Below are 10,129 nucleotides of genomic sequence, written 5' to 3'. Positions count from 1 at the left end.
ACATTAATACTGCAATGTGCAAATTCCTGTGGCACAAAATTCCTTTGCGTATGACATAATTGTACTTTTATAATAAAAAATCTATGTTTTCTATAACAAACAGCTTCAGCTTTAGGGTTGGGGCTGTTTGTTTGTTTGTTTGTTTTTGAGGGGGTGGGTGGGCTACAACCCTCTTTCACACTGGGTAAAAAGACAATGAAATGAGAGCCTCTAGCACAGCACATTTAATGACAGGCATGTGGATCAGTCGTCTGGCTTTGTGTGTACCTGAATTTTAAGGAGGTTGGATGCAGCACTGTGTGCTCACCACGGGCTCAGAGCAGGACACAGGCAGTGGATGCTGGAAGAGAAATGCAGCTTTCTGTGCTACACCAGAGTGGGGCTTTAGCCCTCACCTGCCGCAAAGTCCTTGGTCAAGGACAATCAAAGCTCTGCTTTGAACTTCTCATTTATCCTGTAGTGGCAACAAGAGATGAAAGGCTGCATCTGAAGGACAAAGGATTTAATCCAGCACGATAATTTTATCTTCCTGTCTCAGTAAGTGGGAATATTTTACCGTGGCTCAGGCTTGAACCAAACTGCTGCATAGCCCTTACTTCCACGTTCTTCATTTCATTTCTTGCTGTAATCAGGATCTCTTTTGTTCATGGCTGTAATAAAGAGGAAACCCAGACTTAGGCACCAGCAATATCAGCAGCTCCAGAGTCTAAACCTAGAGAATGAAAGTACACTGAAATCACAGCAGCTCTTTGTCCTCTTTTTATTAAGAAAAAAGCAAATCAAGGAGATTATTAGAGGAGAAGAAAGGTGCTGCACTGCAAAACAGTAATTACTTCAATTATGAGGAGTGTTTGTACACATGCACAGAGATGACCCCTTTTGGCAGAGCACTCGGTAACGTTAGAGCTGAGGAAACTCAGCCAGCAGCTAAATGGAGAATTCAAGTTGTGGGAGTCACTATCTTAAATTTTTTATTTAGTATACACTAAACTGACTTTGCCTTGAAACGAAATTCAGTGCTGAATCTGAGTCATAAAATCTCCCTATTCAAAAAAGGCTGAAAAAAAAAAAAAAAAGAGGGGGGGGAAGGCAGTGGTTTTTGCATCATTATAAGGTTTAGATAAAAATTACGTAATAAAATATTAAAGGGAAAAGTATTGAGTTGCCATGCAGCAAACTGGGCTGTGTCAAAATTTAAAAACTATGAGTCAGGGAGAAGCTCTGAAGCAAGCAGCATGACACAGGGGAAGGGAGGCAGCGGGATCTGTGACTCAGACAAACATTTCAATGCAGGAGACACAGGCAAACAAAAGGATCCTACCGCATGTGATGTCAGCAAGCAAACGCTCCCGTTTGGGAATAAAGGCTTCCTACGTATTGCAGTGCAGGAGGAGGGGGGGAGCTGGCACTGAGCTCTTGCCGACGTAGCCACGAGGAAAACCATCCATTAGGAATGTTGGAGCAATATTTTCAGGAGCTCTCCTGGTTCCTGGTGATAGCTGCTATCTAAGGGGTTTGGTAATTATGGAAAAATCCATTTCTCTCAGTGCATTGTGCTGGGATTTAACATCCTCTACACGTCCTTCTGTGTGTGAGCAGAGTAACAGTGTGGCTCCTATATACTATTAATTCCAGCTGACTGGTGGTTTTAATTTTGTTTGTAGTGGAGTCGCATCCAGAAGCCCCAGCTGAGATGCTGATCCTGTTATAACAAGATAAATGGTCTTGGCTGAGTAAATGTTAGAGCTTCCAGTATTATGGGCATCATTATTCAAAAAAAAAAAAGATACACAGTTACTGGTTAACAGTGGGAGTTATAATATGTCCAGAGGAAACATTGGAGGCTCTCTACGGTGAGATTTTTAAATTTTTCTCTCTTTTTTTCCTATTGAAGCTATTATAAAAATCAGCACTGCAGACCAGAACTGAGAGAAAGATCTGTTGGCGGAGACAAAATTAGATTAAATGAGCCAGATTTCGTTCTCATCTGCTGGAGACAAGGAAGCTGTTCCAGGCTCAGAATTGCAGAGAAAGAAAAAATTTGACCGTTGCCTCACCAGTAAATCTTCCATGGCAAGTTGATTTTTTCCTATATGTGCCTGCAATTCTCATGCATGTCACAGCAAATGCCCAATAGTGAGGGGCAGAAGAGAATTTTATCACTGCACAAAAAGTGAGATTCTAAGTAGCCAACCACATGGCACTGCATCAAAACGAAAATGGGTTGTTTGATTTGCTGCTTAAGTCCCAGTTTACTGAAAGCCAAGGGCTTTAACTGTCATGCTGAGTTGGAAATTATTCCATTTTGTGGGGACGACATTTACTTGTGGTGGAAGAACTTATTTTGTCACCACAACAAGAACCCAGATCCCACCACAGGCCTTGGCAACAGGCAAACAATGCGGTCACAGGAGAATTCTCAAGCCCTGAGTCCTTCTTTGAAACTCTTTGGTTTGTACAGGGAAAATAACAATTTATTTGTTCCTGATTTGATGTGTTCTGCACCTTTTCCATTATGAAATACTGGGAAAGCAGTGAGCCTCTAAGTAGAGTAAATTTGAGAAAACGTGGAGAAGAAATAGCTTAACTGGAGGTACAAAGGTGTAGCCAAGGTTCAAAGTAGGAAATCAGTTTCCTATTGAAGTCAGTCACAAAGTGATTGATTTGTGTGGAAAGGAGATTTGGCCACTAACCTGAGTGTTGAATACAGAGCAGAGAAAAGTACATTTAAAGTATAATAACCATTTTCCTGTACAATTTCAGTTACTGTTCCTTTAGTTATTTTACAGGGGGACTAAATTTAGGATCAGATTTATTCTCAGGTGTTTCATGGGTTATCAACAAAGGTGAAATCCTTACTGCCTGCTTTTTGAATTCCACCCTTGTCCTGAACAAAAGAAGATAGGAAAGTTGGAAAGGCAAGTCATTGTGCTCCAGCTTCTCCAAAGAGATTGGCTTTACCATTCTCAGGATAATGATTCTTTAGAAGGGCACATTAAGATGTATTTTACCCTTTTAACACATGTTAATTCTATATGAAGTATATGTGGTAAGTTTAGAAGTATGGTTTGATGCTTTCTTGTCCGTGAGATAAATGGAATAAACAGAGCGCTGACATGGCAGTAACACAAATATTACAGAAGGGAAATAACAGTTTTTTAAAAGGATCAGAAGCAGGGGTCAGCCTGTGTTCCCAAAGCAGCGGGGCCGTGCTAAGAGCTCCGCAGGGAGCCTGGCTGCAGGGGAATGTGGTGCTGGCAGTGGCCGGGAGCAGCCTGGCCAGCCCTTCTCCTCCTCCTCCTCCGCAGCCCCTCGGCTCCAGGAGCCGGTGCCAGCTGCTCCCTGCTCCGGGCTTCCCTCTGCTCTTCCCCGGGCTGGGCACTCGGTGTCTCGTGGCTCCTGGCCATGCTCTCATTTGGGATGATGAGGGTCAGGGGAGCTGGCTTCCCTTGGCTACAGCAAGATGCCTGCATTAATGTTCTCTCCTGAAGAATGAAATCACCGGGAACTGGCCCCTTTCCCAGTACTGAATTTCACCCACAAATGCACCCACTGTTAAACTGTCAGCTCCTGTCTTGCTTCCCACGAGCAAGAAATATTCCTACAATATCCACTATCTATCTATTAGAGAGCCTAGGCTCTACACAGTTTGAACTCTATCTACTGAAATAATAAATGGCATTAAAACCAATAGTTCCATCATTATGCAAGCAGTAAAAATGTTAGATTATGTGCCAAAAGAATGCATAGAAAAGTCCGTGTTTTACTAAGTCGTCCTTCAAGAATTATAGCTAATACTACTCATTTTATTACAAGAATTACTTGCCACTGATTTAAACAGAGCCAAAGAAGCATTGGGATATTAAAAAAAAATAATTCACATTTCCGTTTCAAACAAGGAGAATGGGGAATGTTTAAAATATTTTATAGCATACATAGGAAAGTAAAAAAGAAACACTATAGCCCTCAACAAATGGTTCTAATTGGGTCTGGATGTTTTTCTCAAAGCCACGAATATGCTGTTTGAATACTTGCTCAGTTGCCATTATCTTGGAGGTTTAAATTTCTGACACATGTCGCTCTAATACCCTTAATTTATTTAGTGTGAACTGCTGCAATTTTAGCAACACAGTTACAACTACACTCACTTAGTAATTCTTTTTGTATCATATATGTTACTAAATTAAAATGTTTTGGGCTAAAGAACAAGTTGTCTCCTTAGCAAGAAAATAATGTCTATAAAGTGCAGTGTGTCAATAAGAGATTGTAACACCTTTTTCTCTTTTTTTTACTAGATAAACTTACTGCTTACTACACTTTTGATAGTATATGTGTTACATCACATAAATCTATCTCTTTAAAAGCCATTCATTCATTAATTTGTGAAATGAGCATGATTTTCTGTGGATAAATCATAGGGTTTGAGACTGTTGAAAGAAGTTAGAATGAGCTGCATCAATGAGATTTGCGGGGGACACTAATTCAAAGCACACCCTTTCCTAAACAGGGGTTTGAATGGAAGGCTGAAAATGGAATTTTCCTTTGGGATAGGACTGGAAATTTCCATGACAGCTGGAAGTGGGATTCAGGCCTGAAATCCTGTGTTTTGCAGTGGATGGGGATATTTCAGAATAATCATTGACTATTAATCTGGAAAAGCTGACTTGACCTCAAAAACTTAAAAAAAAAAAAATATGGTAAGAGAAACAAAAAGAAAGAATTACTTTGGTGTTTAGGAACACCCCAAAACAATCCTTAATATGGTCAAGGAGCCAGTAAAACTGTGGTGACAGAAGTTACTTAGCTTTTTCAAGCTGCAGTTGATCAGACCAGACCTAAGAAAATTAACTGCAGTTTGATGGATGTTGACTCTGTCAACAACAAGAGACTTCTCGTTGTGTTCCTTACAAATTCTTGCTGTCTTTAGTCTTAAGAAACTGGAATTATTAAAACTGAATATAGCTGCTAAAATTAATTCAGGTTTACTGCAGAAGCCCTACTTTTTAAAGAAAGAAGCCCTACTTTGAAGAGGCATTTACCACTGGATCTGTGCCATTAAACTCATTTATATGGTACCAGATCACGGATCACAGGTATGCTAAGATCTGTCAAAGCATTCTTCATGATCCTGCCTGTCTTCTGTCAGCTCACAGGAGTCACTTCCAAAGGTTACAAAGAATTACGAAGCACTTTTCTTTTTGCCCTCCATACAATTCAGGTCACCTCCCTGAGGCCTGTTCAAACCCTGCTTATTTTTCAGCAGCAAATGAGAAAGAGGAAGGCTGCATTTTAAAGCTAAAATAAAACAGATTTCTTCCAAAAGAATACTATAAAATGTTGTTTTTTAAAACAAAAAGCAACATGATTAATCTGAAAAGGATGCAAACACTTGCGTTTCCTTCTCATCATCAAGTGCAAGCCTTATTCTCCATATGATTTCCAATGGTCTCAGACTCAGAATGTTGTGAATTGTGAGTTTAATTCCATCCACCTCCCCTCATCCCATAGGAGCCATCCACCCAACGATATCCAGAGCACAGCTAGGCACTCTAAATTTAGCTCCCAGAGTTCCTGAACACTCCAAACATTTCGTAACAGCACGGAGCACACGCTCTGAGGGATCAGTGGGTGCTCAGAGCTTCCTTTTCTGGGCAGCACCGAGGAGCGGGATGGCTCCTCCTGGGGGAATTGGCCCCACGGAGAGCAGGGCCAGCAGGTTCCTCCTGCCTGGCTCCGCCTCACCACCCACAGCCACCGCATGCTCCGTGTTCCAGCTTAATGAAAAAGGTTTTCCACCTTTTCCTCTCAGAAACAAATGTCAGCATGGCTCGGAGCCATCAGCTCTCTGCTTAATACCAGAGCAAAACAATCCTGGCTTGACCATAGTGCCAAAAGTTGACAAAGTGTCCTGAGCATGGAGTTCTACTCTATTTCATTTTAATTAGTGTCTTCTGCCATGAGACAAATGATGAAAAGCACATGGGGACTGCCAAGATGAATCAAGGACATCTGGTAACTTTAACATTTCAACATGAAACAGAGTAGGTATTACTCCCAGATACTCTTCTGTGCTGTTTGAAACAACTAAAAAATATATAAAATTAACAAAAAATTTAGGAAAAGGATGCCTAAATGCTTTTGAATCTCTTCTTAGCTAGTTTTAATTGCTGTTTGTCATAAAACATAAAGCTGATCTTGCATCTTGTTGAATTAGCTGTGACTTCCCTAAGACATTGTAATAATAGGAATTTTTATAATTCAGATCATATTACATTAAGATTATCTGGATTATAGTTTCTTAGAAACTCCAACTGCCTCTGGATGCTGAGTGAAAAACAACTGACCATGAAGTTAAAACTGCTTTGTGATACTTGCATTGATATACATCCTCCCGGGGCTTGTGACTCACTGATGATGCAGAACACACAAACATAAAAAAAATAAAAACCAAAATCCAGCAATGACATAGTCAGCTGCAACTGGGAGCTCTCTGCTCAAAAAGAACTGCAGTGTTTTTTACCCTCCAATGTTTCTTACCCTTCAAACCCACCTGGCATTCCCTAAACAAATAAGTGTTAAATTGAAAATAAAGAAATGGCATCAAAAAAATATTGCTTAGAGATAACCTTCCAGGACAAGCAATATGATTTTCTGTCACTGTCGGCTGTGAAAGACTAAGACTAACTGTGACAATCACATTTTTAACTCTCAGGGCTTTTACATATTCACAAGATTGCAATATGATCAGTCAATGCAGTTGCCGGAAATATTCTAAAATTAGTTTGGCTCTAAAATAATTCACCAAACAGAAGACAGATTTACAGGAGCACCTGACACACGGGAGGTAATTGCTACAATGTAGAGAACAACAGGTTTCAGCCAGATACTGTCCTTGTTACAATACATAAAAATTTGAGGATCTTTTTGCATATGAGGCTCGTGATTTGGCCATTTTTCAGGGTATATCTGACATTAAGGATAGCGTTCCCTCCCATGTGTACAAGCTATTTTAAACGTGTGGCAATTATACCTGTTCATTTATTGGTATTTATGGACCTGATAGCTCTGAAAATAGCTTTCCAGCAGCAGTGATTAAAACAAGCCAAAATGCCTTTCACAAATGAAAGACATTTATTAGACAGCAAGAGAATATTCACTACAGTTAGACTCCCACTGACAGGTTATCTTTTAAGTTTTGGTTGGTGTAGCATCTTCAGCTTGTCACAAATTCTCCTTTGCCAGAACACGGAATGAGTAGATATTGTGTAATATGTAATTTATCGTTGGATCATGGAATGGTTTGGCTTGGAAGGGAACTTAAAGATGATCTGTTTCAACCCCTGCTGTGGGCAGGGACACTGTCCACTGACCCTGTGTGTTCAGAGCTCCATCCAACCTGGCCTTGGGCACTTCCAGGGATCCAGGGACAGCCACAGCTTCTCCGGGCAGCCTCTGCTGGGGCCTCTCCACCCTCACAGCCAAGAATTCCTTCCATGACGCTCTATTGGGAACGGTGAGAAGAACGACACAGACTCTCTTGTGCATGAACAGGAGAGCAAAGTTTGTTACTTCAGATCATCTTTTATAGACCCATACGCGAAAGTACACAAAGATAAAACTCTTATTGGTCAGTGAACTAACACATCACCATCATTGGTCAGTGGGGTACACCACCCCTCGACCTTTTTCTGCAAGAAAACAAGAAACGGACAAACAGCACCTGCAAGGCTGTCTTCTATCTCTGAGGATTGTTTTAATTCCTCCTTATGATTTCCCAGGCCACTTTCTCAGGCCAGACTGAGAAAGTTATGCGGCCTGCTTTTCCCCAGGCACTGTGCTCCCTGCTTCATAGTTAGCATCCATACTTCCGACCACCTAAACTAAACCTACCCTCTTCCCTTCTCGTGGCCAGTTCCCCTCACGCAAACACACTCCGATGTCAAACCCGCTCTCGGAGGCAGCTCCTGGCCCCGGCCCGGGCGGCGGCTCGGCGGGACAGCGGCGTCCCCTCACGGCGGGGTGAGCCCAGGCCGCCCCCCGCCGCCGCCCCGGCCCCGCACACCCCCCGGCAGCCGGGGAGGCGCCGGCGGCGGCGGCGGAAGCTCCAGGGAAGCCCCGAAGGAGGCAGGGATTAGGTAACAGGCGATGTGCGCTCAGGTTTCCTCCGGGTTCCTGTGAGGAACCTACGCGTCTGGCTGCCTTAGCGTGACTCATCACAGCGGCGCGGCTGCCGCCGCTCCCGCTCCCCCGCCAGCGCCGCGGCCCGCGCCGCCCCCTCGGGCGGCCGCCGGACCCCCCCGGGACCCCCCCAGACCCGCGCGCCCCCCCGACCCCCGGGCGCGTGTCCCCCCCCCCCCCGCGCCCCCCGCGGCGTGCGCGGCCCCGCGGCCCCGGCTCGGGAGCGCGCGCGCAGGCGGCGGGCGGGAGGGAGGAGGAGGAGGAGGAGGAGGCGGCGGCGGCGGGCAGGGAGCTCTCTGCGGGCGCAGTGCTGATCCGCCGGCGGGCGGCCGGGAATGCGAAGCGATGGCCGCAGGCGGCTCGGGCAGCGGTGGCGGCGGCAGCGCGGAGGAGAAGACCTACCGCCGCTTCCTCGAGCTGTTCCTGGGCGAGTTCCGCGGGCCCTTCGGGGCAGAGCCGGAACCGGAGCCCGAGCCGGAGCCCGAGCCGGAGCCCGAGCCGGAGCCGGCGGCCCCCCCTCCCGCTGCCGAAGCCGCGGGCGACGCTGAGGACGAGCCCGGGGCAGAGGGAGAAACGGGAGCGGCCGCCGAGGCGGAGGAGGGAGAAGGGGGCGAGGGCGACGCCGGCGCCCCCCAGCCGCCCGCCCCGCCGCCGCCGCCCCCGCCGCTGCCCTCGCTGCCCCGGCCGCTCTCGGAGTACATCACGGAGGAGGAGGTGGAAGGCGAGTGCCTGGACCTCTGCCTGCAACAGCTCTACAAGTAGTGAGTGGCGGGCTGAGGGGAGCGGGCCTGAGGGACCCCCGCGTGTGGGGCTGAGGGGACCCTCCTGTGTGAGGCTGAGGAACTCCTCAGTGTGGGGCTGAGGGACTTCCCCAACGTGGGGCTGAGGGACTCCCCAATGTGGGGCTGAGGGACTCCCCAATGTGGGGCTGAGGGACTCCCCAATGTGGGGCTGAGGGACTCCCCAGTGTGGGGCTGAGGGACTCCCCAGTGTGGGGCTGAGGGACTCCCCAGTGTGGGGCTGAGGGACTCCCCAATGTGGGGCTGAGGGACTCCCCAATGTGGGGCTGAGGGACTCCCCAATGTGGGGCTGAGGGACTCCCCAGTGTGGGGCTGAGGGACTCCCCAGTGTGGGGCTGAGGGACTCCCCAGTGTGGGGCCGAGGGAGGGAAGCGAGGACAGGGGCGATCCCCGAGGTAAAGGAGTTCAGGACGTCGGTGGTGCTGAGCATCCCGGGGTCACAGCGTCCGGCTCTGTGCGGCTGCCCCTGCCCCAAGGAATCCTCTGCTCTGTGCCTTGTGCTTGCCTCTGGCCGGGACAGGCGAAGGGAAGAGGCAAGGGAGAGCCACGAGCATCCATCTGGAGAGCAGCTTGCTGGGGAGGGAGAGCGATGGGGGAAATGTCTCAAGCTCTGGTGCCAAAGCAAGGAGGGGGGTTTGCCTGTGGCTGATAGTGCTGGGGCTTGAAATGGAAATGTTCCCCCTACGAGGGTTGGTAAATGGGGAAACCTCTGCCAAGAAGGGGAAAGAAGGGGCAAGGAAAGAGACGTGGTCCATCCCCTTCAGCCTTCCAAAAAGCCACTGCACATGGAGAAAAACACATCGTGTATTCATAGACCGGGGAGAAAAGAGGAGTATAAAACCTTGGGAGAATGCTATCCATAATCATGGGGATTTTTCTGCCGTTAGCTGGGGAAAGCCGGCTATACTCGGTTCTGTACGGAGGCAGTTTCCAGATCTGTGCTTTCTAAAGGCTGGTGCATAAAGAGGAAACAGATGGGATCTATTCCCAGTGTGGAAAGTCTGTGGACTGAAACCTAAGATCAGTTACCAGTGCCTTGTATTGTGCTCAGCTCCGGCTTTGAAGGCTCGAAATAGAAATGGTTGTTAGTGGCAATTCTTTAGGAACCTTTTTAAACTGATGCCACAGGAGGAGACAAATGAATCTGTGAA

At 46.8% G+C, this 10,129-nt stretch overlaps 1 protein-coding gene and 1 long non-coding RNA gene across 3 annotated transcripts in view; one reads left to right on the top strand and one right to left on the bottom strand.

The window, feature by feature from the left end:
- Positions 1–96: 96 nt before the first annotated feature.
- LOC106628325 (uncharacterized) lies at positions 97–7,997 on the bottom strand. 2 transcript variants are annotated; one of them, XR_015774447.1, is made up of 3 exons: positions 7,891–7,997; positions 7,371–7,501; positions 97–650 (listed from the first exon to the last, which is right to left on the bottom strand). It is a non-coding gene; the product is annotated as an uncharacterized LOC106628325 (long non-coding RNA). The 2 variants fall into 2 exon arrangements; XR_015774448.1 differs by having other exon boundaries at positions 563–650; positions 7,371–7,536.
- Positions 7,998–8,522: 525 nt separating this feature from the next.
- PPM1E (protein phosphatase, Mg2+/Mn2+ dependent 1E) overlaps positions 8,523–10,129 on the top strand; it is a 60,665-nt gene continuing 59,058 nt past the window's right edge. Inside the window, exon 1 of the mRNA XM_005525919.3 lies at positions 8,523–8,939. Coding sequence (XP_005525976.2) covers positions 8,524–8,939 — 416 coding nt within the window. The 5' untranslated portion in view covers position 8,523. The remainder of the gene's footprint in view (positions 8,940–10,129) is intronic.

The sequence above is a fragment of the Pseudopodoces humilis genome, chromosome 23 (genome assembly GCF_049639895.1).
Source record: "Pseudopodoces humilis isolate 2021_Gansu_Grassland_sample_001 chromosome 23, ASM4963989v1, whole genome shotgun sequence".
Taxonomy (NCBI): domain Eukaryota; kingdom Metazoa; phylum Chordata; class Aves; order Passeriformes; family Paridae; genus Pseudopodoces; species Pseudopodoces humilis.
Note: the sequence above shows the minus strand (reverse complement) of the source record. Positions and strands in the feature narration are given on the sequence as shown.